The 23,166-nt window shown below is 42.1% G+C and overlaps 1 protein-coding gene across 7 annotated transcripts in view; it reads right to left on the reverse strand.

The window, feature by feature from the left end:
* Positions 1–4,918: 4,918 nt before the first annotated feature.
* The window catches only part of mgat3b (beta-1,4-mannosyl-glycoprotein 4-beta-N-acetylglucosaminyltransferase b), a 66,001-nt gene continuing 47,753 nt past the window's right edge, over positions 4,919–23,166 (reverse strand). For 6 of the 7 annotated variants that reach the window (XM_032564093.1, XM_032564095.1, XM_032564088.1 and 3 more), the window contains 4 exons: positions 18,868–19,321; positions 16,869–17,467; positions 13,592–13,874; positions 4,919–13,503 (listed from right to left, as the gene is read on the reverse strand). In XM_032564093.1, coding sequence (XP_032419984.1) covers positions 13,012–13,503; positions 13,592–13,874; positions 16,869–17,467; positions 18,868–19,321 — 1,828 coding nt within the window. In that variant the 3' untranslated portion in view covers positions 4,919–13,011. The remainder of the gene's footprint in view (positions 13,504–13,591; positions 13,875–16,868; positions 17,468–18,867; positions 19,322–23,166) is intronic. The other variant, XM_032564094.1, reaches the window with a different exon arrangement.

A 23,166-nucleotide genomic window follows, 5' to 3' on the forward strand; every position in this document is an offset into this window, starting at 1 on the left:
AAGAGCCGACGGGTCAATTTGGCAAACTGGTGGAAGGGATGGAGGGAGGATTAGACCTGGCAGGCGCCCCTGCTAGTCGATCGGCCGCGGACAGAACTCTGGCCTGAGGACATGGGACCGGGTGGCAGCGCTGCACCAAGCGCCAGGCTTCTGCCAACGCTGGACTGCTAATGCTGGTGTGTGTGTGTGTGTGTGAGAGTGCGTTTGTTTATAATACCTTGTGAGGACCATTTTTCCTGACACATACAACGTTGTGGGGACCCACTGCTCCTTGTGGGGACCGAAGCCTGGTCCCCACAAGCTACACGGTGTTTTTGAGTCTGGGGTCAGATTAAAGACTAAGGTGTGAATTGAGTTTTGGTTAGGGATAGGGTTAGGTATATAATGGTTAGGGTTAGGTATATAATGGTTAGGGTTAGGTATATAATGGTTAGGGTTAGGATAATGCTAAGGTTTAAGCTGTAGAAATGAATGGAAGTCAATGGAAAGTCCCCACAACGATACCCATGCAAACGTGTGTGTGTGGGCGTGTGTGGGGGTGGGTGGGTGTATGAGTACATCTTCCCAGTTCAAAATGGTCGTGGAGTGCAGTTAATGTTTTCGTTGAGTACACAAAGCGACATGCAAAGTGTCTTGTAGGGGTCACGGGTTCAAAACGGATCAGGCGTGTGGGTGCGGCGGCGCAAACAGAAAATCCCCACTCAGCTCCATAGCAGTGAACGTTGTTTTAAAAGGCAAACACACAACTGCTAATTTATTGAGTCGCAAAAAACACATTTTGATTATTTGATTAATTTAAATGTTTTCATATTACATAATTTAAGCAAAAAATTCAAGAAAGGACTGTTTGTGACTGGAAATGGTGGGCATAAAATGGGAACGTACCACCAGGTATAGGGGTGCTGCGCTAGAGGGGGCGCCAAACGACAGAGTAAAAATAATTTCTGGTCAGCATTCTCAGTATTTGACAGCTGTTTTTGCATGATGTGATTTATAACAGAGGCACGCCTGCAGTGTGTCAGAAAGCAGAAAGTTCGCCCCGGACACCAGCACAGGAGGAAACTAATCATTTCAAACAAACATGTGCCATTGCACATGTTTGGTTTTCCTTTAGTTAGCCATTTCTTGATTAAAGAAGACAAACAGTTACATAAAATGCCCAAATCTCACCTACAATTTAACCTAATATTATATTGTTTCCTGGAAACATGATAATATTTTTTATTTATTTTATCCCCTGATCAGTTTGGACTCTTTATGCCAAATTCCGACTCCTGATCAAATCAAAAATAACGGAGAGGTCCTGACATGTTGGAGTTGTAAAAACACACGTATTAAATAAATTATAAGCACATCTTCCAAAATTAGCTAAATCTGTCTGATTGGTCAGAATGAAACGCTGGGCGGCTCCGTTACCTGGAAACAAAACAGCGAAGGCACCAAATGACCAGAACCGCCGCAGGCTTGTTTACATGCTGCATCAAGCCTTAATGGGTCAAAACCAGTATCAACATGGAAACCAGTAGTTACCAGTCAGTGAATTATTTCTAACTTGGGTTCAAGGAAAGCTCATTGGCTGCTTAGGTTAAGAACAAGAAAACATTAAAGAGGACAAAAACCAAAGAAAATAAATTAGAACCCTGTTTAAGATACATAATGTGCACCGAGTAGCTCTTTTATAAAACTCAAAACACACACACACACACACACCTTCATATATAAATACATGTATGTATGTATAAAGACAACAAAAACAAAACCACCTCCTTCCATTAAGGTGCAACACATGATTTTGCAGGCAGTTGAGTTGTTAATATGGAAAACAAAACAACAACAAAATAAAACAGGTAAAGATTACCGTGATATCTTTATAGATCTGGAAGGAAATGAGGACAAAAAAAAGAAGCGACTTTATGACAGACACAGATCATAGATGAGAGCAATGTTATCAGTATCCTGGATTATTTATTAATAATAATAATAATATTAAAAATGCACCAAAACTGCAAGTTTTTTTTTTGTGTGTGCCAAACAAGTGGAAGCCTTCACAGTAATCAGTGAGGGCACAAACCGAGTGCCTAGTAGTCAGAGTTATAAAAAAAATTATAATATATATTTTTTGCGATATCTTTTTTTTTTGTCTTGCTTTATATGCCGGGTTCATTTTTTAAGTATATATCTGTCACCAAGAAACCAAAAGACATTCTGAAGCAGACAAGAGCCGTGGAAAAAAACCCGAGTGGTGATGAAAGCCAGTAGAGAACAGCTTGATCTGAGCGACGGCGTGAACAAGACGGAAACGGAAACGAGCCGCTAAGAACAGAGCCGAGGGACCCCGACCTCACACAACCCCCTGGAGAGACATTAGAGACAGAGCTGCCAAGTAGATGGACTTACAAAATATAGTACAAAAAAAATAATGGAATTTGGGGGGTGGGAAACCAAACATTCCCTGTCAATTTACACAAAAAAATTATTTTATAAATATAAAAAAGAAGAAGAAAAAGGCCCAGAAAAAAAAAACAACCTTTATCTGAGCAAACTCAAAATGCACAAGTGCAAATGAAAACCAAAACAAGCAGAGACTGCAAACATAGGAAGTGTGGCGTTTGAGCGGAAATCCCTCCTTCTTCCTCCGTTTCTGACTGCAGGGAACTCAAAACTCTCCCCGAACTAAAACCGTTTCCTTTTCCTTTTTTTCTCACAGTCCGTCAGTCAGACCGGTCCCCCTCCCTCCGGCTTCAGACGGGAACCGATCCGCGGCCGGGCCAGGTGCTGGCGGCCGGTTCCGCCCACTTGCCTTCTCAGGCACATATGTGTCACTGCGCCCGTCTGTCTTTCTGCAGTGTTACTCTGACTTTCATCAATTTAAAAAAAATAAATAAATCTTTTTATCATCTACTGTGTCACAACATATGGAGCCCTGGGCCTGATTTGCCTAATACCCGTCCCAGAGCCAGACAATCTGCTGCGGAGCACATTCAGAAACGCAGAGACTAACAAACACATACCAGGGATTCCAGACATCCGTATGCTAAACGCCGCCATGTTTACAGAGGAGCAGTCTCCAAGTCACAGAGCAGCAAATCTTAACTGCCTGTTGATTCAGTGAGTTTCTCCTACCAATGTCCCCATCCGATCTGACAGAGAAAACGTTATTAAAGGGGCAGTATTGTAAAATGGACTTCTTTGAGCTTTATATCTTGTTATAATGTTATTCCTTCATCAAAACATACCTGGAGTCTTGATTTGATTCTTTAATGCATGTTTGAGAAACCTGTGAATTTCCAACCATTCAGCTGTGCAAAGTGCCTGGGGGGAACCAACGCCACCACTCTGCTCCTTCAGACTAGCCAGCAGCAATTGGCGAACACCTGCGGAAACTGTTCATCTTCTGAGCTCATAGGAGCCACTTCTCAGTGCAACGCTGGTAAAAACGTCGTTAAAGGGTTAATAGAGGAGCCATGTTGTGGTGACTTTCTGAAGGCGGAGTTTCAGAAAGAGCAGAACCTTCTTAAAGAGACAGAGGCCCAATTTCAAGGCGTTAACTTGCAAAGTTAAATTTCTTTTATATATACGGCTACATTATAACAACTGAAGATAACATAGTTACTTGATTGTGCTATAAAATGGCAGTATGTGCCTGGAAAATACGCGACACTGCCCCTTTGACCTTTTAAACCAGTTAGCCGGACTTTGTTCAGCAGAACGATTATTCAGTTGTGTGTTTTCCCAATATTTTAATCTGTGAATTAAGTAAACTCTGATAACAGCCAGTCCAAAATTTGTGTGGGTTAAAAATGTAATGCCAACAAACAATGGCATAGTATGAATTTCATAAAGAACAATCATTGGTTAGGTCTAGGCTCCAATTAGGTCTCTCCATATAATAACCGTTAACCTTTTTTTTTGATAAATAATCACACAATGCAACCATGACAGTGAATTAAATAGTCCTTGGATGAACTGTCTTGGCTTTTTAAGATCAGAGTTGTTTTACAGGTTTGTTTTGGTCTTAGTCCCTCGTGGATTAGCCACTAGCTAGCCATTAGCTTGAACCTCAAAGCCCAAGCTAATGCCTAGCGACACATATTAGCTTAGAAACATTCAACAAAAGTTCATTTCAAAGTTCCCTATAAATTCATTAGCAATAGGAAATTTTTATTCTATCCTATCACAGAAACGTAAGCTATGTGCCAAATGAAGTCGAACATTATGGGACTACAATGATGCCAACAGCTTGTCTGAAAGTAATTTTGCGACAGAACCCCAGGTTTTAAAGTGAATTAAACTGTCTTTGGATTAAACGTTCTGCTGTTTTAAGTTCAAAGTTGTTTTAAATGTTTGTTTTAATCTTTGCTCCTCCCGGATTAGCCATTAGCTTCAACCTCAAGGCTTAAGCTAATGCCTAGCGACAAATATTAGCTTAAAAACTTTCAGCAGTTGCTCACTTCAAGAATTCCTACAAATACACTAGCAAAAGGAAGGTTTTATTCTAACATACAACATCTGGACTCTGAACATTACAGATCTACAATGATGCCAACAGCTTGCCTGAAAGTAATTTTGCGACTAAACCCCAGTTCTCTCTGTGTCGACACATTAATGGAGCTATTAGATTCGACGCTGTAACGCGTTTTTCTGAATGTAAGTTTTCCCATTTTAGTTTCAGCCTCTATGAAGGATTCTTAAAGTTTACGTTTCATCGTAGTTTTCTGACACTGACTAAATGTTAACTCCACACTTTCCAAACCCAGATAAGAACCGATCAAATATGACAAAAACAAAAGCAGTAGCATAAGAAAAAAAACCCTCGAGAATGAACTCCATTAAACATCCAGTCCCTTTCCTCGACACCGCCATGCATTCGCTTCTCTTTTCATTTCCACTCCACTAGCTGCCAAAGTTTTTTTTTTTTTTTTTTTTTAGAAAAAACCCCCCCAAAAAAAGCAGCTTATTAGTGGAAGCAACAATGCTGGACGAGGTCCAGAGTCATGTAGGAATGTCGGCTGAATGCGCAGGCGGCCAATCAGCTGCAATGAGACAACAAAAACAGATGGGAGAGAGGTCAACACTACCCAGAATGCCATCTGAACAGAAAACGCACGTGCTGAACTCCACAAATATATTAAATATATTGTTAAATGATCTTAAGAGTTGAGGGTTACCCCTTCTTCAACTTCTGATTTATTTTATTTGTCCCTGTTTTCAAGTCGTGCGCAGAAGTATCCCCTGCTGACTTAAATCACTCCCATTTTTGCTAAAAAAGAAAATTTTAGATGTCGCAGGAATTCAAGGACATCTGACCGACATCCAGCTACTAATTATGAACTGATGTACTACAGTAAAGCTGCGCACTAAATATGAAACCCTTCTCTGGTATCCCTTACAGTCTAAGTTTAGACACCTCTGGTTTCGTACTCTGAATGCCCGTTCCCCGTTGCTAACATCAATAACTCCGAGCAATTAAAGCTTGCACAGAGAGCCGTTTCCTAGCAACTCCAAAACCCCTCTGCAGCAGGATCACCCTGTCTTCTCCACAGTTTTGCATTTTATGCTTAATAAATCCCCTCTTTTCCAGTCAACAGAATCAAGTCAGCCACATTTACTGCACCAGGCGCCTGATAAGAAAGGAGAATACATCTTTGGTGGCACGCCGTCCTAATGTTCAAAATATTTATTTGAATAAATAACTATTTTAATAGCTATTTATGACAAATGTGTCGCACATTTTTATTCTGAGTTGAAGGATACGACGGTAAAATTTTAGAAGCCCTCTGCTTAAGCTAAATAAATATCACATATTATTCATTGATAGAGAATATAGTTTCCAGATTACCCCAGTTGTTGCTCAGTTCAGCCACGAATTCCTAATCAATCTGAACTTTTATTATTGTTAAAGAAAAAGAGCAGCGTATTACTCACTATTAATAAGAGAGAACAAGGACAATCCTAGCTCTGATTTTAAATGCACAGTCAAAGGTGTGTTTGACCAGGCAGCCTTAATCTGGAAAGTCAGTTCTGTATTGAATAAGAACATCGATTATTACTCCTTATTAATACAGAACGAGAATCCTGGGTCATAGCTCTGCTTGTCCAGCCGTTCCTTTAGTCCTCAGAGATGTTTTCATGGGATTCTTTGACAATAAAACCGTTTCTGCCCGAAATAAAATTTACATCCTTCCAAATATGTTATGTGCTCTAAACTGAGTGAGGCAGTCCTTAGGTGTCTTCACACCTGATAGTCCGGTAGACTCGATTCGATTGAGGCCCAAAATTACAACATTTGTTATATTTTCAGTTGTTGGTGTTCACTTTCACATTGCGCTGCATCAATCCAACGAAACCTTTTGAAAAACTTGTTCCCCTCCTCGCCTGTGGAGATGCTGCAGCAAGAACCACTAAAGGAAACGACACAAAAACCACAGAAGAAGACATGAGTGCAACTTCCGTCTTCAAGAAATGTCAAAAATGGTGTGATGGGAGACTTTAGGAGTTGCAGGATTTCTCTTTCGTCACTGACAAAAGACAACAAGACATTTCTCCTGCCAATGTTAGGCTAGCGTTTGTTTTGGTTGTATTTACCCAGAATGCCTTGCGCTACATTCCTCTTTCTGCTTTTGGAGCGGTCTCCGGTCCACTTGCATCCACATATGCTTTTGAACCAAACCAGAGTTCACTTCAACCAAACCGAGACCGGCGTTTTTCGGCGGGCCAGAGTTAGCTTTTTTGGTCTGCATCAGAGTTCAACTGCGCGTTCACACATCCCCCAAACGAATCGGACTTTCTAGACAAACAGACTGGAGTTTGATTAAAGCGGACCAAACAGGGCTGATGGGAATGAACAATGAGAAAAGATGGAAGAGGGGCGCAGCGGTGGCGCAGGGATGGAATGTGCGACCTATGTACGGAAACCTCAGTCTTTGTCACGAGTCTGACTCCTGACCCCATGACCTTTGCCACATGTTTTCCCACCTTTCTCACAGTCAATAAATGCCACCAAGCCAAAAACCTTACAAGATATAGACCCTAATTCAGTTTAAGCGAATTACCTCCATGTATTGAAATATTAGTTACCCAAGGTATCCCCCCCATTACCCTGAGCCCAGATTAGGGTGTGATGAGTCTGTAATTAGTGATCAGACACACACTGATCACTAATTAGAATAATTGAACCCAATATTTAGCCATAAATGTAGCGAACTACAGATATACTTGGCCTTTATTTTAAAAACCAAATGACACAAGTGTTGGAGAGCTTCTGAAGAGCAAAGTGCCTTGTCGTAGAGACACAACAGCTCTGTAAAAACGCTGACTTGAGTAGTGGTCGCGTGAACTCTGCAAGACTTGGACGGATGTTTGAATTTGTCCACTCCCATTTAACTTCGGCCTCATTATTTCTTTGCCGATTCAAGGCTTGATTATGATAAAACGAGACAGCAAACTGGCGAGGGTTGCGGTCAGACTGTCCGCACGCATAAAGGCCTCGTCGCTTTTAACATCTGCTGAGTGGAAGCAATCTGCAGTAAGGTCCTTGAGCGAGACGGACCTTCCAATTTGGAGAACGGCTTAAAAAAAAGAAATAAAAAACCCCCCCAGAAATAAATAAAAGGAAGAAATTTCTGCAAGCCCAACGAGGCGGCACAGCCCGCCTTAAAACATTGCAACTTCATCCGGGCTGAATCCGTCAGCGCTTTATAGATTTCCTTTTCCAGGGATGACGTACGGCTCGATTCATTTAGGACGGCTTTCGTTTAATCACTGTGATGACTCTACTTCAAAGTGTAAAATCAAGCCCTCTGCCTCTCTTCCACACAAACACGTTTCACACAATAAAGCTGTGAAACATCTCCCTGCTTCACAAGCTGCTCCGCATTCTCTCGGTTTTGATCTGCCCATGTTTTATTTGCAGATTGCGCTACAGAGGTGGCACCGGTGCTGCTGTTCGTGCATAATAACTGGGTTTCTGGCCATGAGCCCACAACCGCTCTGAGCATCCAGTGGTCTGTGATTTCTCCCGATTACTGGCTCTTGAACCACCGGTCTGCAGTCTTCGTGGATGACCTCAGGCTGTTGAGTATCTCGGGAACCCCAGGGGGGGATTGCTGCCATGGCGATAAAGCCGGTAACTGGCCGAGCCTTGAAGCGGACAAACATCCTTGTACGGCCCGGGCTGGCACGGCTGCTGCTCTCAGACAAAGGCTCAAAAAATGTACGCAGAAATGTAAACATGGGCGCTGTTCGCCAGATGTTTGGCTTGATGCGACTGCAGCAGCCGGGGAGTGGGGTGTTAACTCAAAGTCAATTCCTCCTGGCAGGGCGCGAGTACAAATAGCCGCCCACGTTCTTTTATGGGGACCCTGCTTGTGGTTTCGTTTCTCAGATGCCATTGAGCTAATGCAAAACTTTTTCTCTCCCCACTTTTTCAATGGTAACACCACAAAGACAGACAGGGCAGAGGGCATGAAGCCAGAGATGTAGAGGGTGGGCACTTTAACTGCTCAGCAGGATTTTTCTTACTTCAAATTCTCAGAAAGTCAAATACTTATTTTTTTTTAAACTACACTAGATTAATGCAATTTTCCCTCCCAAAATTGAGGAAAAATACAGCTGATAAAGGTTTTTGATGCGAACGTGATTCCCTGAATTAATCTACATGTGCTAACACTGCAACCACGCTGCACATGCCTCACAGCTCAATCATGAATTACTAGGGAAAGCCCACTCCAATCCCAAAATCTGGATTAGGGCCTTGTTCACATTATTTTCAAATGAACAGTAAATAAATCCTGGTCTAATCTCAGCTCCAATTCCTGTAGTTGTACCCGTCTGTGATTTTACCCCCAGCCAGCCTTCAGGCAGCAATTTGCACGGCACACTTTTAGTGTGTCCACAGCTTGCACAGGCATATTAGAGACTGTCCAGTTCATTTGGTTGATCTAATAAAGTTCTCTGTGTCTGTTTCCTGTGACCCGCCGTGGCTAAAGCTCTCAGCGTGGGAGACGGCTGGACCGAAAGCAGCCGAAACATGAGTCATTAAAGTTTATGCTGTTCAAAGCAAATCGTTTAGTTAATAAAGCAGAACAACGACTTCATCGTAGTCTGCATGTGATTAACTGAAACTGCACAGAAATGTGTTATCAGTCAAATTACCAATGAGTGATAGCAAATGAGACAGAAAACACGTTAGCAAGAAATCCAACAATGTTAGCTGGTTAGCAGGAAAATGGGAAATGAATTTGTTCAAGGCGTCACCAGAATATCTGAATCGTCAGTGGAGAGAAACTTACGTTGGATTTAGCTCTCCTACATGTCATTCTTTGACTGGACCGTCTAAAGCTACAGATTTTTCAAGCATTTACCAGGCTCCCGACCAGTTGCAGATTTGGGAGTTGCACACCAAATCAGCAACTGGTTTCTGAAACTTTCTTCAACTCAAACTTAAGACATCTTTAAGATTACAAAGTAACATTTAAAACCTATATACTGATGGAAAAATATGCCGTTAAGCACGTTTCTTTAACGTGCTTATTCAGTCATATCCTGTTGCATGCCCCATTTCTGGACCGTAGTTGTTCCCTCTCCCAAAAACTTTAGTGTAGGTCTCACTGATTGGTTCCTGTAGTTTGATTTTAGACTTTTGGACTCTAAATTGTACTTAGCTTCATTTACAACGTTCGTTGACAACAGAAGTGAGTCAATGGAGAAAACTAACCAACTGGTGATAAATTTGCATTTTTATCCATGATGAAAAAAAAAAAGCTAACTTGCTAACTAGGGTATGTTTGCTACTGGTAGCCTCAACTGCTTGAAGTCACAGAATACACTGAAGGTGTCTGACTCAAACCTTTGCCTGATGGGAAAGTCCCGCAGGAAAACAAAAAGACTACATACTGCCTATGAGAATAAGCCGAAATTAAACAGACCTGCCATAACGAAATTTAAGACCTGTGGTTAACGCATTTAAGGCCAACTTGTGTTTCTTTAAATGAATTTAAGACGTTTTAAGGCCTTAGTTTTAAACACATGAATTTAAAACTTTTCAAGAAGATGTGGACACTCTGGTATTGTTAAATGACTGTTAAATGATTTGTGTTAGACCAACATCGACCTTTTCCAAATCACACACACACAAAAACTACAATCTAATTTAAAGCCTCCCATAAAGAGTCCCTGGCCATCTGATTTCAAATCATATTTGGAGCTAATTTCTCTGCTGCCTCCCAGGAATTAGACGATTGATACCAACACCAAACCCCCGACAGCTGCTGCTGCGTTCCACTGTACAGCCGTCCAGCCCAGAAACAGAAACCAGCATCACTGGCCTTCTGGCTAATCTCATTTTCTCCTCCCCGAGCAACGAGGCCGACAATCTCAGGCCAACATCCGGCCTCCAGATCAAATCACAGCTTTAAGAGCAAACTTTTGCCTGGTGAAGGTTTAATAAAATAGCAAACCTCCCAGAGATTTTACACTGGGAAATGATCATTTCTCAAACTGAAGAGAACGTGCTCTGTTTTAGGTCTTAGCAACACCAAGTTACCTCTAGGTGGAGCTGGTCAATCGGCTTTTAAAAAAAATGATTAAGGTTTTTCCCATTTTTAGTCACTCTGTTCCTTGTAAAGTTTTTCATTTGGGTTTGTGGTGATGTCAACATTTCTGCCATCATTTCCCTCACCCTCGACAAGAACGAAAACAAGCAGGCCCTTAAAGAGCAGACTTTTGAAGTGAGGCTCTGGTGGTTCTGATATCCCACCTGCAGTGTGTCATTTTCTTGCGTTCCTCATTTATTACAACTTGTTGAGATTAAAACTAATGGCTAATCAGAGCAGGACAGAGCTCTACAGTGTTAAAATGAAACCTGGAAATGGTTTGTGTGAATGTTTTTTCAAAGTAAGGCCACTGATTAATCACACAGGACATTGAGGTCGGAGGAGGTGTGCCATCGATGACCTTCCAGAGAGAAACGTTGAGATAAGAACATATACAGGGGAAACTAATAAGTTAAGCAGTCTGAAGAGCAAAAATATTACTGATTGAGACAAATTTCCTTATTTTATTTCATTTATTTTTTTCTAGGTTAGCTGCAAATGTTTTTGTTTTTAAGCGTTTCACACAGTAGGATTATTGGTGGCGCACCGCCTCCAATCTCCCTTTTCCATGTTTATCAGCCTATTTGCAAAAAAAAAAAAAGACATTTTAAATAAAGATTTAAAAATCAATAAAGTGACTTTCATATAAACGCTTTGATATACAACAGCCACCGGCTTCCACTTCCTGTACTGATTTAAACTGATCCTGAGTTAAGATGCAAAGAGTATTTTTTACAGCAGGTAAGATATTATCTGAATTCATGAACCAAAGCAAATGTTCCTAACCTGCATTAAATTTATTAGACTCAAAATAAATGCATCAGTGTAGATGAGGTCAGTTGGTGTGTCCTTTGAGAAAAATGGTGGGAAGTACAGTAATCAATTAAAGTCAAAATGAATTAAAATGTGCTGGATAATTTGAATTCTGATGTTGACTATTTATTTGTTTACAGAAACTTCATAATCCATTTTATTTATGTTGCAGTCGCGTATGCTTTTTTGTTATGTCATTATTGTTATACAAGTTGAAAATTGTCTCAAAATGACAATATTATCGTTTATCGCAATAATTACTGGGACGATTTATTGTCCAGCAAAATTTGTTATCGTGACATTTTTTCCTGCACTCATTGATCAAAGCCAATCAGGAGAATATTGGCAGGTTGCAACGTCTTCCTGAATGACTGGTGCATTTCTAACAGATGGCAAATTGAAAAACTGGGCCAATTTCAACTCATCTGACTCAACACATGAAGATAAGGAACTTAAAGAGCGTAAAAATGGAGATTGGAAAACAAGACGGGACATAAGAAGGAATATGGAGACAGGAAACGCTCAGAGGAGCGTTGGCAGCGGCGCATAAAGACTCGTCCCGGGGACTTCTAGTGTTCAGACATATCTTAGCACCGATGTGTGAACATCCTCGCGCCACACCACCACCACCACCACTCCTTCTCTGCAAGGTTTCAAGGAAAACCCGGCGACCCCAGCTGCTAACCGGACAGATCTGAAAACCTAAGGCTGCAGCTTCTCTCGGTTCTCCCCTGATGGGACCAAAACGTTTTGCTCAAATCTGTCCGTGAGCTCCGGAAAACACACTCCCAACTCAGTACACACCATCCATGTGGTCTTTCATTTTATTTCCTTTTTATTTCGGCACACTTTTTTCTTCATGAACCTTCTTCATTCGCTTTGATTTTCTTAGTCCGAACGGCACAAACACAGAGCGCACACACACACACACACACGGCTACACACGCACACTATTTACAACCACGCAGACGAGCTTAAGGTGCATGACCATGAACGTGAGCAGAAGCCTGTGATACTTGTTTGGTACTCTCAGCAGACCTTCAGGTCTCCATGTTTTGCTTCTGAACATGCGTCCGGCTCTGGAAGGAGGTCACCGATTACGAAAGGAAGACATCAGAGGGCGACGGGGTTGAAAGCCGAGCGTCTGGCAGGCTGTAAACTTCAGTGAAAGCAGACAGGAACAGGCAAAAAATAAAATAAAAATAAAAACGCTTGTTGCTTCCCTGCCTTTTTTTTAAATTTATTTTTCTTCCTACAAGTGTATCCAGTGGCGGATGAGATACAAAGTAAGCGGGCGAAGAGAAATAGCTTGGCCTCTCACTGTGACGAGGGAACGATGGGGAAAGCAGTGATTTTTTTTTTTTTTTGTTCATCCAGTGGTTTCGTCCCACAGACGTTGAACTTGTAAACCCATTGTTGTCATTTTTGTGTTCCCTTTTTAAAACCCCAAAATAATCTGAAGAGCTTTTAAATCCCTGCATCGCCTTCGTCATCGTCGTCCATCGAGATTTCGTCCGTCGGCGTCAGCCCACCTCCAGAGCTCAGTGCGAAGGCCACTCTCGGGCACTTCTGTTAGGTATTTTCTCAAAGCGTGGTCTCTTAGACTTCATTCGTTCTGGACTTTGTGTTTATAAGGGTTCTCTAGGAGGTAGTGATACCTTTTATGGTTCTCCAGCATGTACTTGGGGGCAAACATGTGCTCTTTGGGGTCCGCAGGGGGATATTCCTGCACGGAGCCGTCAAACCAGCCCCCTGTCCGGATCAGTTCCCGGATGTAGTTGAGGTCGCGTTTGTCTTCGTAGTCCCCCCACCTGGGGAAGTCCCCGTTCTGCGCCGACACCAGCTTGAAGTAAATCCCCTCGGGCGTGAAGCACCAGGAGCAGTGCCAGCCGGCGAAGTGGAAGGGGCTCCCCACGGACCACTGCACCAGGATGTGGCCCGTGTCGTTCTCGTACTTGCGGAAGCCCGGCATGGTGTAGTACTCGCGGCGCCGCAGCTTGATGCCGTCGCCATCGTAGACGTCGCGGAGCATCCCGAGCGTGCAGCCGGACACCACCTCCAGAGTCCCGAACTGCTTCCAGAAGAAGCCGTACAAAGACTGGAGACAGAGAGACAACCACAGTTACAAACAGCTCCGCCGTATGGTCGCCGTGCAGACGCCACTCCACGGCGTACCGCTCGCGTACCTTTCGCATGTGTATGGCGAACGGTTCGGTCCAGCCGTCGAACAGCTTGAGGAAAAGGAGGCCTTCCTGCGCCGGGATTTCGTCGGCGTCGTTGATGACGAACACGTCGTCCGACCTGGCCCCCTTCACCCTGGACAAGCCGTTCCGCGTCAGGAACGTCCGCAGATAGTCGTCGGCTATCCATCCGTCCTGCCGGCCGCCGTCGGGGAAGTGGTCGAGGAACACGTAGAGGATCTTATGACGGACGTAGTCGTACGTTCCGTTCAGAAGGAGACGCAGGAAACTAGGGAGACAGATAAAAGGAAATTGTCAACGCTAAAGTCGCCATTTCCAATTCTCTTAACTTGGGCCAGAACCAGCTAATGGGCCGTTGGTCAGTCATTTCAAACTTACAGTGTCTCATTTCGTCACACTTATGTATTTAATACGATTTGATGTGACAGACAAACCGGTTGGTCTATCACCAAGTGATAGATCAACGGGTTTATCGGTTGGCCCCTTCATCCCTTGGATGATGGGAATCCAAAATAACACATGGTTTTCAGCATTTTTTACAAATAAAAAATGAAAAGAATGGTGTGTAGCTGTTTTCAACCAAGTCAGCACTTTGTAGACCTTTTCCTCCAACGACAGCTAGAAGTGTTTTGGGCCGTGTCTCTGCCAGCTTTTCTCATCTAGAATAAACATAGATTTTCAATTCATTCCACAGACTCTTAATTGAAGTTAGGTCTGGATTTTGACTGGGACAACACTCCAACATTATTTGATTTTAACTCCAGTTTAGGTAGGTTTGTAGTCAATGTAAAACTCTTTTCATTTTCAGATAAACTGAACTTTGCTGTTAGATGTTTGGGAAAAAGTTGTAGGACCCTGGTTTAAACATCACGGCTGACCCGTCTCACGTGCTCTTTGGTCTTTGCGATGCTTTTCGTTTATAGATTTTCTCCAATAAATCTCTTAAGGCCTTCATAGAAAATTTTCAGATTTGTATTTGGAATGAAGAGTCTCTGTAAAGTTGCTAAAATCAAATTTCTCTGCCTAACCATTTCCCTTGGTGAATTAAAAATGAATTATGATTGCGGTTATTCTGTCTAACGGAAACCGACGAGCCCAGACGATCTCCGTTGGGTCGAGAACCAAACGGAGATCCAAACCGAATCCGCTGAGCGTCCGCTTGACAAGCACCATCTCTCTGCACAGGCGATCCTGCTCAACACACACCAGACTTCCTGAGAGGAGCAACTCTATTAACCTGTTGATACGCGTAGCCAAAAAAAAAAAAAAAGCAGCGTGTGTAGCCGCTTCCATGCTGTGATACGTCCTGTGACTGAACACACCACTCTCCCTCCTCGCCCAGTCAATCATGCCGCTCGTCATAATCTCCTGGAAAATTGCTTTCAAGGTGTTTCACGTCGTTGCCGAAGAAACCAAACTGTAATTATTATTCTGCACACCGAGTCTCAGCAAGCATAAAGAATGACTGCGTACAAAGGAAGGAAGCTAGAAGGGGAAAAAAAGGGAAAAACACTCAAAGCAACAACAGTTTGTTTTTGTCATCTGAATGGGAACGTAGAGCATGAATGGAGTTTCTCTGGTATTGATGGCCTTAAATCAGGCATTCAGCAGAGCATCGACAGGTACGGCAGCATCAGAAAAGCTGCAGCAGCAACCAAAGCACAAATCTTGTTTCGGAGTCGTGAAAATGGCTAACATTGGCTTATTTTAAAACTAATTCGACACGTTTGTTTTGAACCTGTCCAAGATGAACGGCCAACAGCAACGTTGAGGCAAAAGCAACAAAAAACAAAATCCACAACAAAAGGACGATCTCTGACTTTGACCAGAAACGAGTCACACCAGGATTTAATGATTCCACATTTGGTGCTCTGCACTATCCAATTTCAAAATTAATTTCCAGATACCAAAAAAAATGTAAAAATTTCCATAGAAGTGGTCACAGAACATTTGAGCACAAATTTATAATGCGTCATTAAAAATAACCTAAAAATGAAAAGAATAAGTAAATAAAATCTGATATCTTAAAATTGTTAGACATGAGCAGTTATTGTAAAAACAAAGTACAACCACTACAACAGCTTTACTTATCAGCTCATTAATACTGATGTTGCCTTTATTGAGTTTTTGACATGAAATTTAATCTAAAAAGCACAAAAACACACAATGGATCCAAAACTCACTGATTATTCAACAGAAATAAAGCTGAGAAGGGAAAGCTGTAAGTGAGTAACCTAAGGCAGCAGCCATTTGTTGATGATTAAATGCATTTATTTAACTGTTTAGGTTTAATAGGAGCGTCTCAGTAAAGGCAGAAATGTTGGAAGCGTGTCTGCTACGGCTCGGTCAAAGTCGGACCCGAAACAACTGAAAATCCTACAACTGAGTGTTAGACAAAGAATACTCTGTTTTGTTTTATTTTGGATATTTAACACTTTAACTGTAATGTCCCAGTTAAAGTTCAGACCTAAACCTGACGCGGCGCCCGTGCAGAGACGCGTCTGTAAACCTCCAACGACTGCATGGATGCTGTAAAGTCGGTCACAATTCCTCTGCAATTATGCGAAAGGCTGATGGAGGAACTTTGATTGCCGTTAAAGACTTCGACACAAGCTGTTGACTCAGGCCGTGTACTTTGTTTAACCACCATAGCTTTTCATTGTGGATTTATTTGTGCTGGATAAATAATAAAGTGTAATATGTTGTATGTTTTTCAACCAGAGTTAAATAACTTGATGATCTTAGAGATATTTTAACCTGATATCTAAAGCTCTAGCCTGTCACAATAAGCTATAAATCAGTTAATCACAGGAGATATTAACAACTTTCACTTGGACAACAGTTGTCAAAGAGACGCTCCCATTTCATATTGATGAAAAGCCGCCATTTTGAGAAACGTTGCAAACATTCGACACCCGGTGTGAAGTAGTTGGTCTGAACAACCTGCCACTTTTGCCTGTTTTCCCTGTCAAAACAGAATGACCGTAACAGAAATTGCTCTGTTTTGTTTTATTTTGGATATTTAAAATGTCTTCTGGTATCAGAGTTAAATTTTCTTTCGAAATTCAAGTTTGTTTGACTTTTCAGTATGTGTGCTCGCATTATTATGCCATTATTATTATGAGTTGAAACCGGCTTTAACATGACAATATCATCGTTCATCGCGATAACGTCTGGAGCAATTTATCGTGCGGTAAATTATATTATTGTGATCGTGCATTACATCCCGCTCCCAGATGAAGAAACGAAGATTGTGCCATACCTCAGCGGCCGTTTCTCTCCATATGCGGTAAAGTTTGACTCGCACACCAGGAACAAATCCACGGCCCGCGAAAGCTCGTGAAAGCGCGTGTGCAGCAGGTCGAACTCGTGGTTGATGTTGATGGCGTTGATGACTCTCCGCGGCGTCTTTCTGGGCGTCAGCCGCTCCTTCGTCGGCAGGTTGGAGTGGTACACCATGGTGGGAACCCCACAGTAAGGTCCGTGCCAGCCCGGCCGGCAAACACACTTCACCAGCTGCTTCCCGCTGCCCAAAGGCTGACCTTTGCCCTTTGCCTTTCCGGGCTGCTGCTGCTGCTGAAGCCCCAGAGGTTTCCGCTGAGCTGCTTTATCCACGTCCAAAACGTCACCAGCTGCACCCGCTGCTGCTTTTACAGAGGATTCCTTGATCTCCGTCCCCTGTCTGAAACAGTAGGCCCCACGACTCGTACGCACAAAATACGAGGTTTTGTCATCCTGGAGCTGGTGACTGCGGGTGTGAAGGTCTCCCATGGACTTTATCGGGTTGGACAGCTTTTCTTTCCCTAATTGTTCCCGCAGTTTTTGTAGGCTGGGGTCAACGTGACGATCGTCACTTTGTTTCTAGGAAGGAAGAAGGTAAGAAGGAGTTCAGGTACACTTCAGGTAAACACTCTGGCATTTCATTTACCACGTATTTACTATTAGCACACATTGGCTAACTCTGAAAGTAAGTTTATTTGTAAAACGATCGCTCTAGAAATAAGTGTTGTATACTAAACCTTCAAAAGATTTTTTTTAAAAAGGTCTCAGCTGGAGGTCTCTTAAGGAATTACATAAAAAAAATATACAAAAGTTGTCAGTGCTAACTAAAACATTAGCTGCACTAACCCCAAAGCACTAATAATAAAACATTACGTCCATTTGCTGAAGGCGCTATACCAACATGGTACTTAGCAGAAGCTAATGGTATACCGCTAAATTCAACCAAGAGGAGAATGTGAGAACAACTCACACATAAGAAATTTTGCATGTATTTGTTTAATTAACAGCCCTGGTTGTTAATTTCCCTCTGGGATTCATAAAGTATTTTTGAAGTTGTTTATGCGAGCGCTGTATTCTGCTTAAAACATAACCAGAAAAGCTACCGTAATTTAGGAGACGCTATGTGCTCTTAGCATTTTCAAAGTTAGCAAAACAAATAACTAGCTTAACTACTAGCGCATTAGCGGAGGTGTACCCTCCACTGCTTACATATTTTTATTTTCCGTGCGACAGGCACAAAATTATGTTGTGCTTGTGGAGGCTTTCAGGTCAAAGAGGATTGTTCATATGGAGGAGCAAAATCAGAAAGCTAGCCTTCACATGGCTCTCGGCTCTGTTGTAGAACTGAACACAGAAACAACCAAGACTGTAAAAAAAAAGTCAGACATTCTCCTTCTACAGCTTGTGTCAATTGTTTTACCACTCATTATCTTAATATTTACCAGTCCACATAAGAGACAGATTTTATCTTTCAAATTGAGATATATTGACAAACCAAACACAAAATCTATTTTTGTCAGAATATATTCGGACCATCTCGATGATGGGAGTGAGAAGGTCTTATATTACGTCACCTTCCTAAAATGATGGTCTAAGTCTTTTTTTTTTTGATGATTTAGGTTAAAAAAAAAAACGAAAAAAAACTTTTGGCAAAAATAAGTGACGTAGGCCATCATTTTAGAAAGGTGACAATATCATGAATCCACTTAAACCTGTGTTGATAATACTCTGATATAAACTATTCAACAAAAAGTTAATCAAAACTAAAAAAAACAATCTCCAACATCTATGTTATAAAATGAGGTCACCATCCTCCTCTGCCTTCATTTAGACAAAGATGGATCGACCATCCCGACAAAACAAAAGACAAGCCTAAGCTTTTCTCTTGTATCAGGAGGCATGATTTATCTTTATAGCCATATATTCCACTCTGCATGCACTGTTAGCATGCAGTAACTCAGAAAGCCAGGGTGTTGAACCTCTCTTGGCGAGTCTCCCAGCTGGTTCTCCTCTGGTTTTTCCCAGGGATGCGGAGGCTCCGGCTCCTTCATCGCTCTCACCTCGAAATGCTTAAGGCCGGCCATGCCGGCGACTCTGGCGTTGGCGTCCAACGCTCCCGGGTCTACCGCTCCCCCTCCTCCGCCTCCGTCCCCCAAAGACCCCGCCCCTCCGCCAGGCTGCACCGCGCCCTGCCGGAGGACGGGAAGCGGCGGGGCCTCTTCGGGAGAGGCGGGACTGAGCGGGGTGGCAGCGACGCCCTTCTCCCTCCAGAAGAAGCCCGAGACCATGATGAAGGACTTGATGTTGGGGTACGGAGCGGAGAGCTCGCGCAGCAGGGAGACGTAGTGCAGGGCCTTGTAGTAATGGAGGAAGGAGATGACACACAGACCCACCGTGCACAGCAAGAACACTCTGTGCCGCCGCATTTTCATCCTGATGGAGAAAGAAGTGGACAGAAAGGAGGAAACGTGTCAATAAAAACGTGACATCCATAGGTCAATGAAGCCAGCTCAGCACACAGACCCAGTAAAGCACCAGGCTCCGACATCTTCACACGTCTTGTTCTCCATCGAGAAACTTTGATGGAGTTCAAATAGATGTCATGTGACGGAGCGATGCAGAGTTACCTCACAGTGGTGAAGAATTAGGAAAGCATGTTTTTTTTTCCCCTGAGCATTTTGCAGTTGGAAATCTTAAAAGAAATGCGACACACATTTGTATTCGACCTTAAAAACTCAGATTAAACACCTTTTCCTGCAGTTACAGCTGGAAATCCTTTGCATTACGTATCTATCAACTTTGAAGATGATACATTTACGCTCATTTGTAGCAAGAATAACTTTAACTAAGACTGGAACTGAACAGCGCATCCTCAACTGGATTGATGCAGAGTAAAAACAAAATCTTACATAGCATATTTTGGTTGAGTTTCTAGCGTACTACACTTGAAATAAGAAAAAAAAACTTAAATGTTTTTAGCAAAACGAGAGCTTGTTGTAGCTCGATGATTAATTTTAAAAACATACTAGTTCTACTGGCAGATTATTTAATTCATAACATGAGAAGAAAAATGTCTCGTTATAAATGAAATAATCTGCCAGTTGAACTAGCATTTTTTTTCTTATCAATATAAAGAAATAATTGACCTAAAGCAAACTCTTGCTTGTTTTACATCTTGCTGAAAAGTTATCTGTAAGTTAGTTTTGTCTTATTTCAATTGTAGTGAGATATATATTTTTTCCAGAAACTCGACCAAAAATGCTTGGTAAGATTTTGTGTTCTTTGCAGTGTGTCTATACTTTGACTGGGCCAGCATATGAATAACGCTTTGCGTTAAGCTATTGCTAGGTGATTTTAGCCCAAGGGGGATTGTGATGACGACATGGATCATATCAAACCCTAATGTTGGTTTTCCCAGCCTCCAACAGCTTTTTGTCAAGCTTTCTGATACCAAAAAGCATGATGCTGCCACTGCCATGTTTTCCATCAGGATGATGTGCAGAGTTCAGTTTCTTCCAGGCATTTTTCGCAATTTGTTCAATCTTGGGCCTCATTTGGACACAATATCTTTTATGAGCAGCCCATGTCAACTTAATTGTGAGATTTTTCACATTTTGGAACATTGCTTCTGTAACCTAATCCTGCTTTCAACTCGTTCACAACCAAACTACACTGTCTCGCATAGTTTATTTCTACATAAATTACACAAAAGTAAAGTTCATTCGCCAATTAGGAGAGACCTGGAGGGAGTTTGTTGTACTGGATTTAATTTATTTGTATAAGAAGGGGCTAAATACAAAACCGCACCACACTTTTCAGATTGTTAATGGCGTTGCTACTGCTACCGCCACGTGTCACTACTTTGTGTCGACATGTCTAATAAAAGTCCCACTGATACACAGCGAAGGCTGTTATTTTAACATGACAAAATAAAAAAAGGTTCCACACAATCAAATACTTCCGCAATAAACTGCATGTGAAGTGAGTGTTGCGCAGAAAAAAGGAAGTCAGAAAAGCAACGACCGAAACACAGATGACAAGGTGAGAGGTGACAAAGAGTTTAAGCCTTCCAAGCTCAGCTAATGTTCAAACAGGTCCCAGAAATTGGTCTGTTTTCAAACGTTTTCCATTTTCATAAAAGTTTCCACGTACAATTATTATTATTTTTTTTAAATAGAGCAGCTGCAAGAATTCGCTCTCGACTCGAGTGAACTGCAAGGTTCACTTTCAAACGAGTTGGACCGCTGGAGTGGAAAGTCCTCCAGATCCGGCAGAAGAGCAGATGCTGTGATGACTCCACCCATCTGTTTTATCAACGCGGTCACAGACACTCGCAGCGTCCTCAGCATCCTCTCTGTACGGGAACCCAGCAGTGACGAGCGTGAGCACCAGAAAATTCCAGACATTCCGAACAAAATGTCTCGTTTGTGCATAAAAACAAGCAACGCGTTAAATCACTACCACATTTAGAGCCGAGCCTGCACCAACAGGCTGCGCATATGTGGAGGACTTATGATGAAACGGAGCGCATTCAATGAATAAAAGTAAAAAAATCACGCGTGCGTGTTGGAATATCAGAGAGGCAGCCGTGACCCGGTCACATCCGCTTCAAACCTTCCACTCGCAAAGTGAACTGTAACTCTAGGAGCGGGAGTCAAAGCCAGCAGCGTCAAACGCTTGTGAATCCAGAGTGCCGAGCGCAGGGTTCAGGAAAAACAGACCGGCAGTAGTCTGGAACTAAATACTGCTGCGGTCGCCCTGTTGCAAATAAAACCATATTTAACAAAGGCGCAAAGCACATATGACTAAGTCAGGCCGCCTGCGCTCGGGCCAGAGCAGAAATCAATTTAGGGCTCGACCACGGCGGCTCTTCTGGTAAATCCTGCATGTTGAGGCGGCCCGGCCTCTTGCTCTCCTTTCTGCTTTTGTGGCACTTGCAGGTTGTGAAACAGTGATTTGTTTTGATTTGGTCGAGTTGACGCCGAGAGAAAAACGTGCACAGGTTTGGACAGGCGCGGCAGAAGGAAAGTGCACCCCGTGTTAGCTCCGGAGTTTTCAAATTTAGAGAAAAAACAAAAGATGTCTAAGTGACATATAAAGACGTAAGAGACGGCCTTACAAGTGCAAGTCACGCAAACCTTTTAGTCTGAAAACCTGTTCAGACTGTGATGTCGTGCGTTACTAGAAACACGTTTGGCCTCCAAATTGCAATCATACTTTTCTTTTTTTTTTACCTTTGTTTATACCAGCTATCTCATTTAGATCCAAAATCTCATTAACCAGACAGACCGGTTTTGATAACAAAACAAATCATTACAAAATTTGACTCAATAAGATAAGCTAATGAAATATAAGTTTAAAACAAGAGCACGTTTCAGAAGATTTCTCTTTTTGTCTTGAAGTTTGAATCATCCCAAAAGAATCAAAGTGGGTGTTGACAGCGTAGATTAAGAAAATGATTTTTTATTTATTTTTTACATTTATGAAATCTTATGTGGAGAAACCAAATGTTCTCCAGGTATTCAGAAAAAAACGGTACCAACTAACCAAGAGTTGACACCAAAAAAATAAACGGTGAAAACGTGTGAATGCTACACATCTATTCAGACACGCACCAAAAAACACAAGACAACTGCACATTTCTTATGTTGAAGTTCATTTTAATACGTTTTGGATATGCACAAGGTCACATTTTAAACTTCCAGCTCTTCATAAAACGCCTAATTACTTTGGGTTAATGCTGGGTTTAAATCTGTGTATGTAAAAGTTTGGATGCAGAAATGATGAAGGAATTGCAAAATTTGTAAATGAACTCTTGTGGGAATAAGGTGCAGAAGCTGTAGCCCCGTAACTACATGTGGATACATTTTAAAATAGAGTTGAGATTTTGTTATGACAGATGCTTTAATAGTTTAACAAAGATCCTACTTAAAACTAGAGATGCACCAATCTGATATTAATATCTGTATCGGTCCCAAAATTGAAAAAAAAAGAAGTCTAGACGGGGTATCAGTGACAATGTGCTCGATCCATAAGGGCAGATCTATTCAGTCTAGTTCTATGCTTTTCCCTCTTGTAGTTTATTTTTACATGTTCTACAAAGGTAGTCAACCTATTTATTATACATTGGCTGTTCTAGACCTAATTTTACTGACTGAACAAACTAAAGTTGTCTTTACATGTTTGATCAAGCTTCTGAAGCTTCTGGTGTGTTTAAGTGAGCTGTAATGGTGCAGAGTTATCCGATAAATTTGCAATTTAGTACATTCACGTCTGTG

The sequence above is a fragment of the Xiphophorus hellerii genome, chromosome 5 (assembly GCF_003331165.1).
Source record: "Xiphophorus hellerii strain 12219 chromosome 5, Xiphophorus_hellerii-4.1, whole genome shotgun sequence".
Lineage (NCBI taxonomy): Eukaryota > Metazoa > Chordata > Actinopteri > Cyprinodontiformes > Poeciliidae > Xiphophorus > Xiphophorus hellerii.